The 21,885-nt window shown below is 42.6% G+C and overlaps 2 protein-coding genes across 3 annotated transcripts; both read left to right on the forward strand.

Annotated features, from left to right (window-relative positions):
- The first annotated feature begins 950 nt into the window (after window positions 1-950).
- Window positions 951-11,458, forward strand: dclk3 (doublecortin-like kinase 3). Its single transcript, XM_044335042.1, has 7 exons — window positions 951-1,165; window positions 2,629-2,834; window positions 3,569-3,700; window positions 4,694-5,875; window positions 7,751-7,883; window positions 8,057-8,224; window positions 8,352-11,458. The coding sequence occupies exons 1-7, from the start codon at window positions 1,105-1,107 to the stop codon at window positions 9,176-9,178; spliced, it is 2,709 nt and encodes a 902-aa protein (XP_044190977.1). The 5' UTR covers window positions 951-1,104; the 3' UTR covers window positions 9,179-11,458.
- On the forward strand, window positions 10,689-20,768 carry cyhr1 (cysteine/histidine-rich 1). Of its 2 annotated transcripts, none has more exons than XM_044335050.1 (7): window positions 10,689-11,184; window positions 11,494-11,795; window positions 13,056-13,150; window positions 14,694-14,837; window positions 15,939-16,150; window positions 17,095-17,273; window positions 19,055-20,768. In XM_044335050.1, the coding sequence occupies exons 2-7, from the start codon at window positions 11,508-11,510 to the stop codon at window positions 19,265-19,267; spliced, it is 1,131 nt and encodes a 376-aa protein (XP_044190985.1). In that variant the 5' UTR covers window positions 10,689-11,184; window positions 11,494-11,507; the 3' UTR covers window positions 19,268-20,768. The 2 variants fall into 2 exon arrangements, with proteins under 2 accessions (XP_044190985.1, XP_044190986.1); XM_044335051.1 differs by having other exon boundaries at window positions 11,498-11,795.
- Window positions 20,769-21,885: the final 1,117 nt, after the last annotated feature.

Consider the following 21,885-nt stretch of genomic DNA (forward strand, 5'->3'; position numbering starts at 1 on the left):
CTCAGTGGGGACGTTAACACATATGCATTGTAGTTATATTGTGGCTTTTTGGCCACATAACGTGGCCGAATGTTTCACCTGTTGCTTTCATGTCAGGGTTCAAGTGAGTGTCAGTTAAAGTGAGTTAAGTTTATGATATTGTCCCTTCATGCTTGGATGATGATGGCAAAAATAGCATGCATGCTCTTATCTTTATTGAAGTGAATTAGTGATTAATCACTCTCATGCATGAATCATACATCAATAATAGCATAATTATATGCATGGTCCATCATGATGAAGATACAGCAAAATAGGCTAAAATAGCATATTGTCAATAATTTAGAGACCCCCAAATTTCACAATCATGTTTTCAGGGGAGCTCATATCTTATTAAGAGGACCCAAGCCCCCCTCTGACTCCCCTGTAGTTCGCACCCTGCTTCACGTGACCCACCCCACTGCAACAATATATTATATTACAAGAGCAATACCTGTTAATTGTTTACAAAATGTGGTTTCTTTTTCTCAGTTTATTTGAGGATAAACCAAACAAATCAAATCAATCCGGTCACATGATCTGACAGCTTTAGCTTGCCTAAATATAACGTGTTTGCATCAAGGGTAGAAGCACCCTTGCAGCTGTAGTGTCTGCCTTTTTGAAAACTATCATCATCAGCCCTCTCGACCCTATTTCAGCACTACAAATTAACACTTTCCGGTCAGAACGTTCAAAATAAAACCTTAGTTGATGAGCATCGTCAATCATCTTGCGGTGAGTGGAGGTGGATTCTATCATGGAAATCTGTAATTGATGAAAATTAAAACTTTGTTCGAAAAGTGTGATGTTTGGTGGCTGAGCCCTCCACAGCACAATATTAAGTTATCGTAAATAATTTACTTTGAATGCAAAACGTAGCTTCCGGTTCTTTTTTTTCCCGTTAACTTGACGTGTATCCATGGCAACCGCTGTACACTAGGTCCGGTCAGCTCCTCGCATCCTGTCACCTTATCTGGAAGCTAGCAGAGAATAACAACAGCAACTGACGGAGGAATAAAACTGAATGAAAATAAGTAAAGAATAAGTGTTAGTCAGTTTTTAGTGTCGGTGTTGTTTTGAAGACACATGACGTCATCACAGAAAGCCCGGTATGGGTGCGAAGCAGCGCGTAAATGGAGAACTGCAGGTGAGTTGAATTGAATGGATTTTAGTAGTTATTTATTGTAAAAAAATATTTAAAAACAGTTGATTTTTGCTGCCCACTAAAACTATAAAAATTTAACCATTAAATACTTTGTAAGTTGGCCTATGTGTATTTAACATTATCAAGACTGTAGACATCCAAACTTTCCAAGATTTTAAATACTGTGGCCCCATATGAGCTGGGAAAAATAGAAAACATATGATTTAGTGTTAGCTTATACATTATGCAAGTGTTATAACAATAGGCCATCTATTCCTCACCACACCCCCTAAACAAACACATACACACCCTTAAAGGTCTCAGGGCCCTTACTGTAAGAAGGCAAGGCAAGTTTATTTGTATAGCACATTTCAACAACATGGCAAGTGCTTTACATGAAACATTAAGCAAAATGACAAAATACAAAAGACACGTTATAAAAAAGGCATTTAAATACAATTAAAATAGTTATTAAAGAGTTAAGAGAATAGAAAATGACAATAAGCTAAAATAGAATAAAATACGAGACTAAAAGTTACAGTGCAGTGCAAGAAATTAATGAAAAGCCTCAAATTTGATTTAATAAAAGGCAGCGGCAAACAGAAAAGTCTTCAGTCTTGATTTAAAATAACAGAGTTGCAGCAGACCTGCAGTTTTCTGGGAGTTTGTTCCAGATTAGTGGTGCATAAAAACTGAAAAAAGTCTCATTTGTCTTCTTTGACTGGCCACAGCTGGCTCATTATGAGACGTTTAACAGACCTGTAGTTTTTCCTGTGTCCACGATGAAAAGCTTGTATTGTTAAGTGTGTGTGTGTGTGTGTGTGTATGTGTGGGGCTCCTTGTGGGCAAATGTGTGTGTGCTGTTGGTCACTCTCGGGGGGCCAAGCGGTGTCTTGTTAAAAGGGGGCCCAGGTCATGTTAGAGGTAGGGTCTTGTGTTTCTGTCTGTTGTTCTGCATCTGGAAACAAAACAAAAAAACAAACCCCCCACTGACCGGACGGATAACATCTCTCCGTCTCCCTCAGTGCCAGAAAGTGAAACGTCAAAGATGCTGTGTGTCTGTCTTTAATGCTTCATTAATGATGCAGATTCAGCTGAGCTCTAACCAGGTCAAGCAAGCTTTTGTTGAAGTGCGTGTGTGTGTGTGTGTATGCGTGTGAGTTTGCATGACTTAAGGAAACCTAAATAATTCAGACAGTGGGGCAAGGTGCTTGAAGAATCTCAAATGGCCCCTGCACTGCATGTGATGGAAAACACTCAAATCTGATCAGCCGGATTTGTTTTCACACACAAGCACACACACTCGCACGGAAGAGGAAGCGGTGTTGTGTTACTTATGAGTTTTTCTTTGTATACTAGAAAAAACCACAGATAGGGTGATGGCATCAGGGTTATTAAGAAGGCTTTCAATGATCCAACTCCTGCTTTCTGTCCTCCCTTCCCCCTTATGCCTATCCCGGCTTCAGCGCCTCCTGCCCCCTTGTTGAAGCGTGCTGGTGGGGCACCCCAGCCGTGGCCCATTCACCCCCATCCTACGGGACTGATCCACAGGACCCACTGCCCTCCTCCTCCTCATCTTCCTCTCTTCCACACCCGTCATGCAGAGGAGAGCGCCGAGCGGCCCCATCTGGTCACTATCGTCCGCCCCTGTGGTCAAAGTACACTGCGGAAGGTGACCTCAATATTTACAATTTTCACTTTTTAATAAGGAATGATTTAGATGACTGTATTAATGTTAATGTATAATGGACTAATGCTTTATAGATCCATTATCAGCTATTAATAAGAACAATGTTTGGGTTTAGAGGTTGAGAAAAATCCCTTTTGATAGAGTTTATCCTATCCTCTATTTGGTCAGGATGCAGTTATAAATGTCCATAAATCCTCATGTGTTTTTCAGTTTCTAATAAGCTAACAGTCTGCACTTATAATAAATTGTTATTATAGTTGTTAATAATTTTTGGTCTAATGTAAGTGGTCAAACAGTCCATTGCAGAGGTCTTTCTGAAGGATTAAAGAGCTAAAAAGATCATGCAAATGTCATGTGGAAAGAGGACATACACCAGCCAAAGGTACTTGCAACACAAAAGTAATTGTTCTTATTAATAACAGATCTATATATCATTAGTAAATGATTTATTAACCACTAATGAGGCCATTTGTTACAACCTGTAACAACCTGTAACAAATGAATTAATACATTGCAAGAGCATCGTCCACTGAGACCTCGAACCAGAGAACTTACTGGTGAGTATCAGATAGTGTTTATAAAAAAAACTGAAACAATCCCAGGCCATAACAAAGGCCTTGTTACGAAGTCAAGCCCAATTTTCAGTAGGTGAGAGGATATTTTACATGGGAAGAATTTCATTGCATGACTGTCACATTTGTTTCTCTTTTTTCAAGGTAACAGTTCTTTTGAACCGTAGGGGTGTGGTGTCCTTTGAGCAACTGCTATTGGATATCTCTGAGGCGTTGGGGTTTCCTCGGTGGCACAGAGCCAGAGTCACACGCTTGTACACGTCTTATGCCCAAGAGGTAAGGCTCAACCATCGCCTAATTAACTTGCTGGGGGGCCCCGAGACAAAAGGCAAAAATGCACAGATGGGCCCCTATTAATCCCCGACTCCTCCCACACTCTGTTTGTTTACTGTAGAGTTTTTTCCATGCTGGAATGCTACCTGGTTGCAGGTTTGCTGTGTGGTAATGTGATTAAACACAAATAAATCAAAGAATATGCCACATGTAAGCACAAAACTGTAATCATGAAGGTCCTGACACTAGATTTTGACACAGAGATCTTCTTCAAGTCAGGGCCTCAAGATAAGATCTTTATCATGTTGACTATCCTCCCAACCAAAGTTACAATTAAACTAGCTCAAACAAGTGAACACACAGCAGGCCTTGAGCTTTCAAGGGCCCTGATGTTATGGGGCTCCAGGGCATTGTTTCCAGTTGTTTGTTATTTCATTGTTTCTTTGTCCTATTGGTATTCCAGTCTGGGGTTTAACACACCTTTGTTTGGAATACATTGTCAATGCAGTTGACACCCATCTAATGACTGGGGGAGACAAATTATAAAGGACAGTACAGGAAGCTAAAATAAAGGGATATGTTGACACCCTCCTAATGAGGAATTAGAAATGTCATGCTCCCAACTTGCATATAATAATTGGGTTGTTCTCTCTTAGGATGGCCAATTAAACACTAGGAGGAGAAAAAAACTCTTATGTTTCGTCTTTTTTTCTCCTTACCCTGCTATCTCTCATACTGCCCTGCATGTTTTTTACAGTAATACAGTTTGAGATTGTATTCCTGGAGAATGGCAGCTTTCCCCCATACTGGTCAGACCTAAAGCAGTCATTAAACTCTATAAAAAAATAACCAGTTTCTTGAATCACTCTGTGCTCAAGGTGAACTTCTACAAGTCAACAAGAGACATTTTGGTGTCAAATTAGGTGTATTAAATTACTATAAGCTAAGTCTATACTCTTATTACTCTATCACTGTCTTTGTTTTTCATGTTCCTAGGTTAAGGGTGTGTGTGACTTCTTCCGTGGTGAGGTGGCCTTCGTGGCGTTGGGGAAAGCTCGTCCAGAGCTGAGCAGTGTGCAGGAGGCGCTAGAGGAGCTGTTTCCTGAACATTCCAGTTACCGAGCCGACGCGCTGCTGGTCTGGGAAAAGAAACTCCGGCCAGCACCAGATAAAGCAGCTAAAGCAGACAGTGGATACAGTGAGGGGACAGACAGCAGCGGGACACACGATGACACAAACAGACATATCAAGAATCAGACTAATACACACACTCCTCACCTTGCAGACACACACCAGACGGAAAATCGTAATTTAGACACTCAGAAGTCACATAAAAAGAATACATGCAGAAAACCTGCTCACCTTCCCAACCACCTGCAGAAACTCCGGGTGAGGGGTGGGGTCAGAGAGCCACAGCCTTCCGTCATTGGTCCATTTAAACACGAGGAAGGTCTCAGAGAAGCAGACATATCCTCGCCTACACTGTGTGAAAACTGCTTGGCAAGAAGAGCTAAACATCTGGGTCCAGAACGGATCAATCCACTAACTGGGAGGGTCCCACTTCCTCCTGTGTTGAGGAAGCAAAAAGGAAGTTCACCTGTAGTGGAGGAAGTGAGAAAATTGGACATTAATATCAGCCCTCCACCTCCTCACCCAATCAGCAGAGAGGAGGAGAGGAGTCTTCCCCAGTTACAACAATTAAATCCACTTCCTGGAGTGGGTGCAGAGAGGACAACCATTGACCTTCCCTCAGATGGCAGTGAAGTCACTTTGTCAGATATCGAGCGCTGCTATGAAATTGGACGTGTGGTTGGAGATGGGAACTTTGCAGTGGTGCGAGAGTGCCGCCGTTGTGACAACAGACAAACCCTCGCTGTGAAGATTGTGGAACGCTCTAAACTAATTGGTCGAGAGCACATGATGCAGAATGAGCTGAGCCTTCTGGGTAGCCTGTGTCACCCTCGCATAGTGCGTCTTTTGGCGCACCATCACACACGCACTCACTCCTACCTGGTCATGGAGTTGGTGAGTGGGGGGGATCTGTTTGAGGCCATCAGTGAGAGGGGGAAGTTTTCAGAGGCAGAGGCAGGACTGATGGTGTCAGATGTGAGTGAAGCGCTGAATTACATCCACTGCAAGAGCATCGTCCACCGAGACCTCAAACCAGAGAACCTACTGGTGAGTCTCAGATAGTGTTTGTGAAAAAATGAAACAATCCCAGTGACACTCAGCTCAGTTTCTCTGGGTCAGATCCTTGAGGTTCAGTGGCATCAACTTCTGTCTGCCTCGGTGTCTCTTTTGATATTAGCACAAGGGGGCAACAAAGACAAAACTTCTACGACTCAAAACTCAAATTCTACACATAGTGGCTTTAAAGGACAGGCTCACAGTTTTTCAGGTCTGTCTTAAAACAACAGTCTGGTGCCCATATGAACACTGAAACAGGTTTTGCTTGCTGTGATCATTCCTCTTGCTCATACTGACCATTAGAAAATCCTCTCCCAATGCACTCACAATGTAAGTGATGACAAAATCCACAGTCCTCGTTTGAGCAAAAAATGTATTTAAAAGTTTTTCTGAAGATACTATGAGGCTTCAATCAAGTCAAATAATGTCAAATAGTCAAATAAAGTGGTCATCTTCCACAGTTACAGTCTTTTCAATAAAAATTCCCTCTTTGTGTTTCAAGTGACAGTGTTTTCCCGTTCAGCTGCAGTGGAAGGATCATAACAAAAAGAATGAATTTAGTACTAAAAAGACAGTAACTTAGACATTTACTTGATTTGACTAATTTGGAAGACTGAAGCTTCATATCAGATATATAAAATAAATAAATATTTCTGCGTGGAAAGAGGGCTGTGGATTTTTGCCCCCATCACTTACATTGAAAGTGCAACAGAAGGAATGATTACAGCAAGAAAAACACATTTCAGTGTTCATTTGGGCATCTGAATATCATTTTAGGACAGACTTGAAAACTGCAAACCTTTCTTTTAATATTTAGAAAGCAAAATTATTAATTACCAGTGTATTAATTTGCCTTACAATATACTGCATCCAAAGACTTTTAAAGCCATTTTAATTAATGTTTTGTCCACTTGGGGGCAGTGTAACACACTGTAAACACGATACTGACACATCATCTCCATATAAAGTTGATATGGTGAAGGTGACAGCAGACAGCTGTCTGCTACACATCCAGCAGACACAACAACATAAGCCTTAATTTTGGGTCTTTTTTCTTACTGTTATCTGATGAATGAAATTCTAAAATTCACTCTCCACCAACTCTTGAGAAAAAATATCTGGCTTTTGAGCTCCTAAAAGTTCTGCTATACTCACCAGCTACTTGCTAACTTTGTCTGTCAGACATTTGGTGTTGGGTATTTAGCTTACAAAGGGGTTTATCAGAGCTTTTAAGGAGAAAACAGCTACCTGCTGCCACTTGAAATGGGGCTGAAGAGAGCAGCAGCAGTAAAGTTGCAGGCTGTATAACCAAAAATAACCAAACATAATATAATAACCAAACCAGTTGATAGACGCTAAAAATCTCCATTGAGCTGAGGGGAAACTATGAACTCAGGTGATAATTCTCTATTAATTTGTCACTACAAGCGATCTCTTTCACTTATATACTATAATTTACTGCAGCTTTAAAAAACAATCCATATTTTTTGAATAGTGATTCCCACCTAAAATCACAACTAATTCTTGATTCTTTATTATTCTTTTGTTAATAGAGTACTTTATAGCGCATATTTTATTCATTTTTCCACAAGACGCTCATTCCACCACTCTGTCCTCACATAACACACTCATCGTACTAGTACCATTCATAATATTTAACTTATCTGAGAGAATAATTAATAGTTCTTGATTGAAACAGCGATAAATAGAAGGAAAATGTCAGTAACATTAGGTGTCACATCATATCAGTATGACAGCGATGTAGATGCTCTAGAAAACATCTGAATTTCAAAAATATCACCTCAACTCCTTCTCCTTGCCTGACTCTGTTTCCGTCTATATCTCGTTTTTCTTGTTCTCTCTCAGATAGAGCGTGTTGCTGCTGGCATCTGTAGGCTGAAGCTGGGAGACTTTGGTCTGGCCATGGTTGTGACTGAGCCAGTCTTCACTATATGTGGCACACCCACGTATGTTGCTCCAGAGATTCTCTCTGAAACAGGTTAGTGCTGTTTGCTGGAGTATCAGTTCCTACTCTACATGCCTTGTTGCCTCATAGTCCGTCTCTGTTTCATCAAATACTACTGATTTCCTTATTTAAAAACTCTTCAGAAGGGCCTTTTATTGCTTTTGTAATTTAATTTGAACAATGTTTCCTTATCCCAAAAATAACAGGTTATGGGATAGCGGTGGACGTATGGGCGCTGGGTGTTATTCTCTACATCCTGCTGTGTGGCTTCCCCCCATTTCGCAGTCGAGATCGGGACCAGGAAGAACTGTTCCAGCTAATAAAACAAGGACAACTCCACTTCCTGCCCCCCTATTGGGACCCCATCTCAGAGGGTGAGGAGTGCAGAAATACACTATATGATGGGACTAATGCCCAAACATAAATAGATAGAATAGAATAGATCAAATTAAAACAATGTTTTTATTCTATTGTGTGTATGTGTGTTGTGTTTGTGTGCAGAAGCCAGATGCCTTGTTCGAGCACTGCTTCAGTCAGATCCCACAGTGCGGCTGACAGCAGAGCAGACCCTGCTGCATCCTTGGGTGAAGGCTATGGCTTCAATCAGCAGGCAGAGGGCGCTCGCAGACAAACCTGAGAACAACACGGGAGATGCTGGAGCAGAACCAGAGAGAGTCCAGAGACCAGCTCAGATCAACGCAGCAGAAGCAACAACAGACAAAAGACACACCAGCAACGAGGGAGTGCTCACACGCAAAGTGGAGCACAGCAGAAACGATGAGAGACAAGCTAAGATGAGCGCAGGAAGAGGACAAGAAGAGGAGAAACCACCACAGCAACTATCAGCAGAGACAAATACAGTCCAGAGCATATCTCCACAGAAACCTGAGTGCTGCTCTACAGACTCTGGCTCACTCAGGAAGCGAGTTATTGAGCATTCAGGTCTGAATCTGTCAAACACAGACTGTGACTCCATCAGCCCAACCAGCCTGAATCAGTTAAACGCCCCTGCAGCCCAAACAGAACCCCCATCCCCGATCGAGACACACCAATCAACACAAAACAGCCTACAGCAAACACCTAATTTAAAACTTCCAACCGACACAGAACCACGAACCACAGCGGGTCACTCAACGCAACACCAGCCATCCTCCCACCCAGCAGCAGCTCCTTCAACTCACTCCCTCCATCAGCAGAACTTCACCTCTACCCTGCACGACCCTACCATGACCACCGCCCAAAACCACCCAGCCGAAAACCGTGACGATCTGACCACTGACACCACAATCGACCACCCGCATGCACCCGCACAGCCACGGCCTCACTGACGACCTCCTGTCTGACTGTGTGATTAGATCAGGGTCATCACTTTCATTGTTCCGGACAATACCGCTGATTTCTTGGCAGCTGAATCCTTGAATGACCTGCAGATGATGTGATTTACTCTCTAGCAATTGAATAGCATCTGATTGATTGAGGCTAGATAAATCTCATAAATGTGTGTAATCCATTTACCCTGCAATCATGGATTGATGAAGAGATGTTATGTAATGGCCAAGGTATGTGTCCGTCTAGGAGGATGTGATAAGAAGTAGCAAATCAATGAGCAAAAAACCTGTGCGGAAATTAACAGTATAGAGTTAATCATGTAGGACTCAAATTGGATAGAAACATATTTCCGGTTTGTCATTGTTTCTAATGTTGTGGTGTATTAATTAAAACACTTTAGTAGTAAATTTCTTAACTTTCTTTGTTTTGATTGTCCCTCTGTTTGTTTCTGCTAACTATGTGTGGATATGATATGTTATCATGCCTGTCAGTGGTATCTATTTTTGATTACTTGTATGCCAACACTGACCTCTTTAATACTCCAAGAAGTCTGTTCCTCGAAGTCTGTCTCATTTATCAAGCAGCGTTTCCTTACTATACATTCGAAAACTAAAAATATCTGCTCCAAGAACTTTTTCATTTTAATTCCAGTAAATGTTTGTGTTTATGCAACACATTTTGTACTGGCCTGAAACTACAGCTGATTTGAAATAATATTCCTGGCGCTGCAATTATCATTATGAGGCTATATTTGGACAAATTAATGAGATCGGGAGGCTGACAATGGGAATTATCCAGCGTTCAGGACACAGCGTGTGACCACATACAGCTACTGAGTGAACTGTGTGTACATAGCTGAGGGTGGTATGGCTCCCTTGCCATTCCACACAGACCAAATAAGGCATATCTATCTGTCCAGTGGGAGTGGTTAGTTGTGTCCCTGCAGATTGCAGACAGCTGACACTCTGACATCCTGCCCCACCTACCCCAATACACAACCCCCCTCTCTTCTGTACTCAGCAACCCTCACAGCCCTTGAAGCTTACTAAGCCACATATCTGGGGCATTGAGGGGATGAAAAAGCTTAAAAATGCTTCTGACCTATTACCTGTGCCGGAGGCAGTTAGTACCTTCTTCGATCACCTTATTTTTCTGTCTGAATTATTAATGCATTCTTAACCTACACACACCAACACAGGGTCTCCTGGAACCAGTTGAACCACTTTGATAGACAGCTGCCACAGAACCATCAACAGTGTGTCAGCATACCAGAGCAGTAGAAACAGAGAAGTGTTATAAAGGTGTTATACATATGTGTGTGTGGCTCATAAACATTACAAATGTATAGAGGATGCGTCCTCTGGTGGAGTGGCCTAAATTTGTCGCATATCAGGTTTTGGTCACCTTTCAAGTCCTGCCATACCCTGACCCGCAGGTGCTCACTACGCATGCGCCGTTAAAAACTCTTTAAATACCCCAAGTCATCTGCCACAACAAAACATTCCGCTGTCAGCCAAGTCACAGCTGAGCTGAAGTACTTACTGGCACCCAGATAGAGGCAGAATATTTACTTTTAAAAACGCAACTTGCGTAATTAGATCGAGAAGCTGCCTGAGTAATAACGAATTTGACCCGGAGTCGTTAAGGCTGTGCAGGGTGAAAGTCGGGGGAGACGGACAGGGGGGAGAGAGAGAGAAAAAAAAAAACAAAGATGGCTGTGTAGCCAGAGAGACGAGTCCCAGCAGAAGTGTCTGTAGCCGCGGCTGTAATATCACCGACACGTCCCGGATAGTCAGCCGGTAACCGGAGCAGGGACGGTAGACGAGCAGCCGTAAGCTGGGCCGCCGCCGGTGCACATCGATGTAATCTGCTGTCACTGCGAATAACGGCGTCGAGAGCACAACAACAACAGCTGAGAGACGCCTGAGTTGTTTTTGTTCTGCCTGCAGAGAGGACGGCTGTGTTTCTGTCAACGTAGCTAGCCGCACAGTCTGCTAGCGTCACTGTAAGTCAACAAAACTAGTCACAATTTCATTTAGCTCATAGTCATAATTACGTTCTGCACATGAGCTCGTTATTACACAATTATTGGCTTGTTAAATACCCATTTCGCAAGTGGAAGGTGGCATTAATAATAAGTTATCCTGCATTCCTGTGTGACAGCCTGCTGCCGTCGCGTTAGCCTAGCCTAGCCTAGCTGTCAGCTGACCGTTAGCTCGACAGGTTATAAGCTAGCCCCGAGCTAACCTGCGCTAATATTTCGGGCTTCAGCCTGGTCGCGGCAGGGAAAAAGCTACATCTCAGATATTTCTAGACAGCCCTGTCGCCATGGCTTCACTGGAAGAGAGAGACGTGGGCGTTGCGGCCGCCCCTGGCTCCTCCTCGGCCGGCCTGGGGGTCGGGGCCGTGGGGGCAGCGGCGGAGGCTGTCGCCGGGGTCGCAGCCATGCAGGAGGAGGTCGGGATACGGCGAGAAGGGCCCGAGCCTGACCCAGACGAGCCGCCCAAGAAGAGGGTGAAAGTCCCCGAGGGAGAGTCAGGAAAGCTGGAGGAGAGACTGTACTCAGTGCTGTGCTGCACCGTGTGCCTAGACTTGCCCAAGGCGTCTGTGTATCAGGTAAACGTGGTGTCAATCACAAACCTTCCCCTCATAACCCTAAACCTCCCGTCAAAACAGCAGCAAACCAGCTGGATATCATACTAGAACATCCCCAGTGTGTCCCAACCCCTAATACCCAGTGTCAACCTGTTGAATGTGTTGGCCAGCTCCATTTATTTTTAGTGATACTAGATCCAACACAGGGCCCAAGTGTCTAGGCTGCAAACCGAGCCATGAGGCTGAGTGGCGAGACCAGACACACCCAGGCCCAGTGGTCAGCTGTGCTGGCTCAAGTTTATGACATTATACTGTGAATTATCCTTCAGCAAAAAGCCACATACCATTCCCCGACACCCAAAAGTGAAACAGACAGAACTAAGCAAAAAAAACCCCTACATTTTAATTTCTCCTTTGCCCTTCACTTCAACCCACCCCCAACGCTCTCCTCAGTGGCCTCTAACTGCTCTCCTCAATGTCAAGTGAACACATTTTGTATTAATCATTAGTCTTACACAGTTACAAGCCCTGCTGTACCATGCAGCACATACGTTTAAAACAGCAGTTTGTTATTTATTAACATGACAATGTGAACACAAGTTGGCATTCTTTCTATACACAATCTTCTGCCCTTAACATATGCACAGATATAGAAAGACTTACCCACAACCAGTAAATAACATGCACACAACCAATAAAATAACTATAGGCTGGTTAATAACACAAAACATGGCCATTGTTTAATTACAAAACTGCACAACTACAGATTTCCACCCTGTATAAAAGTACTTATTTAGTTGTAAACTTGCTGTAATATTTCCAATGGTGCAAACAGTTTTTTTGTTTTGTTTTGTTTTTTCTCGTTGCCATGTTGTTGTTGGGCAGCCAATCCATTGTTATAACTGAATGTGAAACAGACTCTAAACAAATATGCGTAGCCTCAGCCAAACATTTGAATGGCATTTTCCCCCAAATTATGTATTGATTTGAGTTTCTTCTAAAATATTTTCCCAAAATATCTTGTTTTTGAGCAGTCCCATTTAATAGTCTTAACATTTACCACAAACCCTGTAACAAATTATGCTGTCATTTCTGTCATAAGATTTGACAAGAGAAAGTTAAGGTATTCATATTTCCAGCTTAGTCCTGTCCAGCTTGCACTACTCAGATATATTTGTCATGTTCCCTGTGCCTCATCCCGTTTAGCATCCTCAATAATTATGTTTCCCATTTACCAATACACTTTGTTTTATTGTTTCGTTAACCTTTTCTCCACCACAGTGTACCAATGGGCACCTGATGTGTGCAGGCTGTTTTATCCACCTCCTGGCTGATTCTCGTCTCAAGGAGGAACAGGCCACATGTCCCAACTGCAGGTACACCAGGTTCACTATAGACACGAGCACCAACTGAAGAGTGTGCGTAGAAATTCAAACTAGCTGCCTAATCCACATCAGATGACGCTGGTTGCTTTAGTTAATGATTGTAGTAACTGGGTGGATTATCACTGTGTATGGATATTGCGTAGCCACCAGAATATCATATCTTGTTTAGATAAACATTTTTCAGAGTCACCACTGGAGTGTCATGAAGGCTAGAATAGCCACAAACTCTTCTGACAAGTATATTTGTAGCCAAAAAAATAATTTAGGTGCTAAAAATTTTGGCTGAAATAAAAAAAATTTTAAAAAATCATATGGATATGTTCACCTCCAAATGTTAAACCTGCAGTGCGGATTTTTTACATATAAATGAACATCCATAACATTCAAGCCCTTGACAAACGAGTTCACACAATGCTGATTCAGCCAGATAAATCTCTCTGTATTTAGCAGGATAGGGAGTTTTTAAATCTCATGACAGGCGCGACATTCCCGCGCTGGCCATTTGGCGGTTGATCATTTGGCTCTTGTAGACTTTCCAAATGTTATCGGACCGAATGGATCAAAGTCTGATAGTGAAATGAGTCATTTTGTGGGGGTTGCGTGATACTCAAAACTATTTATTCACCGTTTTACAGCTGCAACAGTCTGTTACGGCCAGTGGTGTACTTGCAAATCCTGGTGGGCCAATGGGCTGTCAAAAAATAAGTTTTTGGGCCGGTGGACCGTTGGATGCAATTTAACCGGCCCTATCTGTGTGCCTGTTTTTGGGGTGCACATGAGAGTGTGCTGCATGCATGTGTCAGGCGATCACAGCCGAGCGCCCCCCTTTACTCTCACTGCCAGAAGGGGGAGACAAAAGTCCCGCACTCAGCTTTAAATTTTGAGTTGGAAAGTATCCAATTCATGCTTGTAGCATTTGCAGCATCAGAAAACATACGATCTGATTGACTGGGAGCAAGTTGGGAATTATTTTACTTCATGTTTTTGTTTTTTTCCCAAACATTTACATAGCTGTGGTGACCTACAAGGGGAACAATGTAAATATATTGATAACCTTGGGCTTACTTATTGCTAAGCCCCATTGGCACATGATTGGTCCTTGAAATGACAGAGGAGTGAATAAAAAAAACCCATGTCATGTCCAAACATTTTACAGGAAAGACTGGCTCTATTATTTGTATGTTTTTATTAGTCTAATTCAGTAGACACGCATAACAAACAATGCTCAAGTGTTTATTACCCGATGTGTCCGATAATGGTCAATTAAATTTCCAAAATTACTTTTCCATTTGTCACTGATGCAGGAGCACAGGAAAGTAACTTGGAAATATTTGTTTTTGAAGGTCCAGTTCCACAGTATGTATTAGAATATCTCCCAACAATGAACAAAAGTATATAATAACTTCCTATTGCAGGGACAACTATTCATAGCTGCACATTGTTCAGAAACTCTTATGCACATACTATATATATCACACATTTAATACATACTACTGGAGTGAGGTCTGATTTGTGGTTTTCTGTGTTTGTGTAGGTGTGAGATCAGCAAGAACCTGTGCTGCAGGAACCTTGCAGTGGAGAAGGCTGTCAGTGAGCTGCCGACAGAATGCACCTTCTGCCTAAAACAGTTCCCTCGCTCTAGCTTAGAGAGACACCAGAAAGAGGAGTGCCAAGACAGGTATACACCACACACAGTCACATACTGTGCTGTAAAAAAAAAATGTCTTAAGATACTAAGTGTACCATACTTAAAATCACACCATATTGAGTAAGTTTTCCTACAAATGTGCAAAAACTATCAAAATCAAACGGCTACAAACACGTTAATCAGGTTATTTCGGGCTCATTCAAATTGTAAATCTTGAAGCTGGAAGCTGTGAACACCTGCATAAATCACCAGGATCATTGTATGTGTTTGTGTGTGTAAATAAGCGCATGTGGCAACTCAGCGCTGTATCACACGGGGTTGATTTGGGGAAGATGGACGAGCATGTGACCTGTGACTTCTGAGGAGAAAAACAGCTGATGTGATTACAGACTGTGTGTGTGTGTTTTTTTTTGTGTGTGTGTTTATTACATTCCCGCTGGTTGAATTTGCATGCACTGAATCCTTTGGGGTTGTTGCTATAGCAACAGGTGACCCTGCTTAGGACAGCAGTCCCTGTACTGGTGTTACCATGACAACAGCCATGGCAGTCATGTTTTTTGGCCAGGCCAGACATGAAAATGTGCTGGTGCTGAGGATCTGTTTCTTGCATAAGGGTGATGTTGTCATCCTCAGCGAATATGACCGTAGTGTTTTAGGATGAATATAAAACTCAGTATTTGATTCGCAGTAATTTACAAGCAAAATGCTGAATCCCTGTCAGCAACTTGGCAGCATGAATCAGACAAAACTTTGCAGTTAATGTAAGTTGAGTAACGTCAGTGAGGTTTTAATTAGCCTTGGTTCAGTACAGAGGATAACTAGTACCTTTCACAGTATTAATACCTCACTTTTACTGTAAGGAAGTAAAAACAGGTATTCATTGAGAAACACCTCTGTCCAAGATATAATTGATATGAATCCACGTCTTTCTTTCCTTGAACTTGACTCTCAGCACATATAATTAGTACAGTATTAATTAGCCTTGGTTCACAACCCAGGTTAATTAGTACCTTTGATATCATTAGTGCCTTCCACTCGCTGCAAGAAAGTAACCAGTGTTCACCACAAAGCATCTCTGTAAAGCATCTAATTTATATGTCTTTTAACTCACACTTGCCATTATGTTGCCAGGGTGACACAGTGTAAGTACAAGAGGATTGGTTGCCCTTGGCAGGGTCCGTTCCATGAGCTGCCAGCACATGAGAGCGAGTGCTCCCATCCTACCAAGACTGGTACAGAGTTGATGGGAATCCTGGGAGAGATGGACCAGAGCCACCGCAGAGACATGCAGCTCTACAACAGCATCTTTAGCCTGCTCTGCTACGAGAAGATCGGGTTTACAGGTATATACGCACATGAGAGAGGCTGAGGAGACACGACTGTCCAAAAACAAATTATCTTAATGCTGCACTTCACAAGGAGATTGGTGACTTTAAAGCTATTTAACTATTCTGCATTAAAATGCCTAAAATGTTTAGATTATATATTTTGTTGAGTTGTGTACTTACATTATCCCAAATGTTTCCAACAAATTTCCAACCCAGAGAAATCTGTAATTTTAATCAAGGTAACGGTCCGTTTCATTTGGTTGCCTGTCAATGGTGTCACATCCCTCTACCAAAGAGTATACGTGCACAAGATGCATACATCAGCATTGTGGTTGCCCACCAGAAACTGTCATAAATGGACTTTTATTCAGTTTTAAACCACATTTTTACAATAAACTTCTTAGGTCTTGGTGATTTTTTAACGATATCTTTTAACCAGATGAAGAATTTTGGTCATCAAATGTCTGGATCTTAAGTTATTAGAGAAACAAGCTCAGCAAATGTTAGCAGCAGCTTGTCTAGCAGCCCCTCCCGGACGTCCTGTGCCTGCCGAACAGTGTCAGAGAAACACTGATTTTTTTTTTCTTGAAACTGCTTTATTCAGTGTTTTCACTGGTTTTAATCACTGGGTCTGTTTGTTCTGGGGAGGAGGAGACCTCTGTGGATAATTTGGCTCCTGGTAAAAACATGCTGAACAATGAACACTGGAGTAATCATAACCCGAAGAAGCTGGTTGTGAAACAATGAAGACAACAACTCTCATGATCCCACACTACTTCACGACGTCATCAAACTCTGTCTTTTGTTATTGTTTTTGAGAGACACGTAGCAGCAGAAATTACAAACTGTGCGTTTAATTTCCAGATGTTTTTATTTTTATCATTTTGGGTCTTTACTCATTACCACATGTGGCCTTTCTCCCTCTTCCTAATTCGTCCGATATCAACGTGTCCATCCAGAGGTGCAGTTCAGGCCGTACCGCACTGATGACTTCATCACCCGTCTGTACTATGAAACGCCACGCTTCACTGTTCTCAACCAGACATGGGTGCTGAAGGCCCGTGTTAACGACTCTGAGCGCAACCCCAACCTGTCCTGCAAGCGCACCCTCTCCTTCCAGCTCATCCTCAAGAGCAAGGTACACACACGCTGCTCTGTCTGTCCATGTTTATATTTAAAGTCTTTTTTTCATGGCTGCTTATTTTCAGGTCAGATGATGTCACCAGACGCCACCAGATCTGTGGGTGGTTCGAACAGAAAAGTTTTGAAACTGACCTGACAGGTTACAGGGCGATGAAATTCTGAGCAGGTGATCTATGAATTGCTTCAAAGTTAAATCAAAAGTAACCCAAGATAGACAGCAACGCTACATTAAATGTCTGTGTCACTGAGGCATCGTCCTAAAACATCATGGCACCCGTCAGCAGGACATCTTGGGTTTCAGTCTCATTTGCTGTGGAGAAGAAGACATTGACGCTCTACCAGCTCAGATGTGTTGGTGAAGTTTGTAACATTGCAGTATTTGTCCTTACATTAATTAATATAGTGTAGTTTATATAATGTAGTTATAAAAGCAGGAACATCTGTGATCGCCATCAGTTATTCTATTACTGTGGATAGGATATTATTCACAGTGGAGCCTGAATTAGACGTTGACGTGGCCTTTGATACTGTTGGCCGATTCTAGTTTATCACAGATTAAAAATATATCACAGATGAAAAAAAAACAGAAAACGTGTAACGATTTAACAAAATAACTTTCCATTATATCGTTTGTCCACCTGACATGTATGATTTCCAGATGTACATGTGTTGGTCACAATAGCAAGAGAACCAAATTGAAAGGACATTATCAAACAAACATTTTTGTTTACTTTATGTTCTATGTTTTGTCGGTTGCTAAGGCGAGGTAGCTGAGGCACGCTAGGTAACTTAACATGTTGGTTGGTTGCTGTAAGCTGATAACGTTATGGACAGAAGTAAATATAGCTCGCTTTAAAGGGCTGTGTTGAGTGTGTGGGTGCAGGTAAAGAGCAGCTGGTTTCTGCGCTGGAACGCACTCTTGAGATATCGAGAGGGTGCCCACCTGACGACCCTTTAGACTCGTCTGCGCTCTTTACACTCACACAGAAGTTCATACTGACACCATTTTTCTTTTTATTTGGTAACACAGGTTAAGGGACACGATTCATGCACGGAAAGGGGTTGCTAAGTAGTGGCTGTTGGTAAAACAAGTGGAACCAGATAAACAGTGATGGTGGCTTGATGGCATTCAAATGAATCAAACCAGTAGCCAGTGTAGTTTAGCCTAAGCAGATACAAGATATACAGTATGTACATAAACTATATAAGGCCTGATGAGGCAGCTGAGTATCTGCTCGTTGCCTGGGCGATTAAAGAGATTAAAGGTGCATTAGGTCAGAGATTGGTTTGAAATTTTCTGATATGACTAGTGGCTAATGTGGAACCACATAAGCAGGGATGTCAGCTGGACTACTGAGGGGGCCCTGGCAGTCAGATGAAACTGCCACCGAGTATCTGCTCTTTGCTTGTATGAAATTCGAAGGAAGTTTAAAGGTACATTAGATGAAATTTAGAGAATCTTGTCGTCTGTCAGGATTCAGTAGATTTGTCATGGCACAGCCTGATACCTGCAGGGCTTCGAAGCATCATTTAACACAACATTGATAGATCGTTTACCATTGATACAAGGAATGCTCACCCAGCTTTTGGCACATTTCACTATTTGTTGATAATTTATGTAAAAAAAAAAAGAGGGAATCTATTATTATATATTATATATTATTGTTATCTGACTTATGTTAAACTCTCAAATATTGACATCAGCCTTTAAAAGCCAGTTTAGTCAGCAGATGTCCAACAGAACAGTAACATCTGGATACGTTTCTGTGTCTGCAGGTGAACTCTGCCCTGGAGTGCTCCTTCCTGTTGTTGAAGGGGCCGTACGATGACGTCCGCATCAAGCCAGTCATCCACCACCACTCCTTCAGCAACGACGCCAACGAGACAGACTACGTCCCTCTGCCCATCTCCGACTCAGTGGAGTGCAACAAACTGCTGGCTGCCAAAAACATCAACCTGCGCCTGTTCATCTTCCAAGTCCAAAAATAAAGAATGAGGGAAGGGAAGGAGGAAGATGCGGAAAGGACGACAACAAAGAAGAAGAAGAAGAAGAGTGGAAGGGTGATGGAAGGCGAGGGGCAGAAAGAGGAGGAGTGATGAAGATTAAAGAGAGACACCACTGAACCACTGATACCTCTTAACACCTACACACACACACATATACATACTCACACATTCACGCAGGGTACATTTCCTACACACGCTTCCACACACATACACACACACACACACACACAGACATACATATACACACACCACTAATTACACTTACCTCCTTTTACAAGATAGTGAGACCCCTTGCTCGGGGAGCTGTGAGTTGCTATGGAGATGGGTGGGCATTGATATGGAATGAAGGGGTGGGGTGAAACCTGCGAAGGCACAGGTTGGGGGGGTTGTTAGGAGCAGGGGAGCAGGGGATGGATGGGTGGGGGAGGAGGAGGTTCTGAGATGGTTGGTGTGTACCTGTGGAGGCTCCCTGAGGTCAGGATGTCTGACCTTTCACCCCTGACACCCACAGCCAAAGGTAGCGCGCGCACACACCGACCAAAGCAGGATTTGCTGGGTGCGTCTGTTGCATGTGCGTGTGTGTGTGTGTGTGTTTACGTGTCTACGTGTGAGACTGAGAGAGAGAGAGAGAGAGAGAGAGAAGCGACGGACCCCAGAGCGCAGCCCCCGAACTCTGCTCGCATGTTCAAAATGTCCCAAAGACATGTGATAATGTGAAAATAGAGCAGTTGACTCTACTGAGCTGTTCTTTGGACATGTGAGTGGACGCGCAGGGGCGTTTGCGCAATCAAGAATGTGTGTGTGTGTGTGTGTGTGTCTTTTCCCCTCCTCGTATACGCTCTGTCGCCGAGTCTAGTCGACAATTTCATTCTGTTTTGGCCCATTCTGCGCCTCAGACTTTGCCAGAACAGAACAAAAAGACAGCATCCCCACCTTTGACCCCTCTTATACCTTTCAACAAGAGGAGAGACGGCCTGGCTGCATGCATATTTTAGTTCTTCAACTTATTCCTTCAGCTGTGGTTACATTTAACCTTCAACACTAATACCTTTTTTTTTTAATTTCTCTTAACCCTGAAGATTTAAGTACCTGTGAACTCTTTTAGTTTTAGCGCGTGAACGGCTCTGTGTGTGTGTGTGTGTGTGTGTGTGTGTGTGAGTGAGTGAGTGAACAGATCATAACTGTGATATTTTCGTGTACACGTCCCTACGTGAACAACAGTACAAATACTCAAGTACAGGACGAGCATCCGGGCAAAGCAGGAAACTGCCTCGGGGACCCCAAAAGCCCCAGAGTTCACTGTGGAAGTTGCTTTTTGGTGATGTGATTACAAATTTGTTGGGAATTTGCACCACTAAAGTGTAACATTATCTGGGTCTTTCATTAACAATTAGTCTGTTTCCTGTGATAAAATCTAGGTTTAACACTTTTATTTTCATTTTTATTGCACTCAATCGCCCCATTTTATTTAGTTTTTTTTTTTTTTTTAATTTCAGACATTCTCAATTGCCCCAATCACTAGATGGCTAATTTTCTTCTATCATGTAGGTTTTTGACATGAAGCAAATTTAAATTCTCAAGATATCAGTAAAATAATCCAAACTACTGATCCAAAACCATTGTTATAAATCAGGTGAACCCTTTCTTTTTTCTTTTTTTTTTTTAAACTTGGTGCATTTCAGGAACTAACTGACACACAGGAAACCTGGGGGTCAGGTGGTAATCCAGTATAAGAGGTACTGGTTGGATTCAGAAGCTGCCATCTTACCGTGTGCTGTGTGCACTGCTGGACTTACTGGGAACTCGGGAGGCAGCAGGGGACCCAAAAAGCAAATTTTTTTGCTCCGGGGCTCCTTTGCTTCGTCGTCTGCTCGAAGCTCCAGCGGCCCTTTGGTGGAAGACTTTTCTGGAAGATCAGATTTGGAGTGATGGGACTTGGAAGTTGTGTGTTTGTCTGTGTGTATGTGTGTATGTGTGTGTGTGTGGCGCAGGGTTGGGGGGGGAGGGGGGCGGGGGGGGGACAGGGGGTTTTTACCTTACCACAGTGACATATTAGTGTTAGACTTACTTGAACGAGAACGAGAAGATGTTACTTAAAAAGTAGATTCTACTGTAAAGCAGATAGATCTCTCTCCTCTCCTGACCTCTACTGTATTTCTGTGTTTTAATGCTTCGTCTCTATGCCAGTGGACTCACTCATCTCACTATGGCTGTACATGTGCCTTTTATTAAAGATCATGGAACCTGCACTGCTGCTTGCGTGCATGTGTGTACGTTGTGTGTGTGTGTATGTGTGTGTATGTGTGTGTGTGTAAGTGTGTGTGCGTCTGAATGTCGAAAAAGGACAAAAATAGAGCTGGCTTTGTGAAACCGTTGGTCTGTATAAATTATGCATTCAGTACCGCAGTTATAAAATCTAAAATTAATTTTGAAGCCTCGTGCGGATGATGGATATGTTTCATTGAATCTGATGGTGAGAATATGAATCAGTTTCAGTATAAAAAATGAATTATCCACCATCTGAACAATAACAAATATCAGCTTATCAGTTATTACTTGCATGGAAGTAGATAATATGGCAGTGTTGTAAAAGGTTGGCT

The sequence above is a fragment of the Thunnus albacares genome, chromosome 19 (genome assembly GCF_914725855.1).
Source record: "Thunnus albacares chromosome 19, fThuAlb1.1, whole genome shotgun sequence".
Taxonomy (NCBI): Eukaryota; Metazoa; Chordata; class Actinopteri; order Scombriformes; family Scombridae; genus Thunnus; species Thunnus albacares.

Coding starts and splice junctions, on each gene's coding strand:
- dclk3 (XM_044335042.1), top strand. CDS start 1,105: ATGACGTCATCACAGAAAGCCCGGTATGGGTGCGAAGCAGCGCGTAAA. Junction 5,876..7,750: donor TCAAACCAGAGAACCTACTG/GTGAGTCTCAGA, acceptor GTTCTCTCTCAG/ATAGAGCGTGTTGCTGCTGG. Junction 7,884..8,056: donor AGAGATTCTCTCTGAAACAG/GTTAGTGCTGTT, acceptor CAAAAATAACAG/GTTATGGGATAGCGGTGGAC.
- cyhr1 (XM_044335050.1), top strand. CDS start 11,508: ATGGCTTCACTGGAAGAGAGAGACGTGGGCGTTGCGGCCGCCCCTGGC. Junction 11,796..13,055: donor CCAAGGCGTCTGTGTATCAG/GTAAACGTGGTG, acceptor TCTCCACCACAG/TGTACCAATGGGCACCTGAT. Junction 17,274..19,054: donor AGCTCATCCTCAAGAGCAAG/GTACACACACGC, acceptor CTGTGTCTGCAG/GTGAACTCTGCCCTGGAGTG.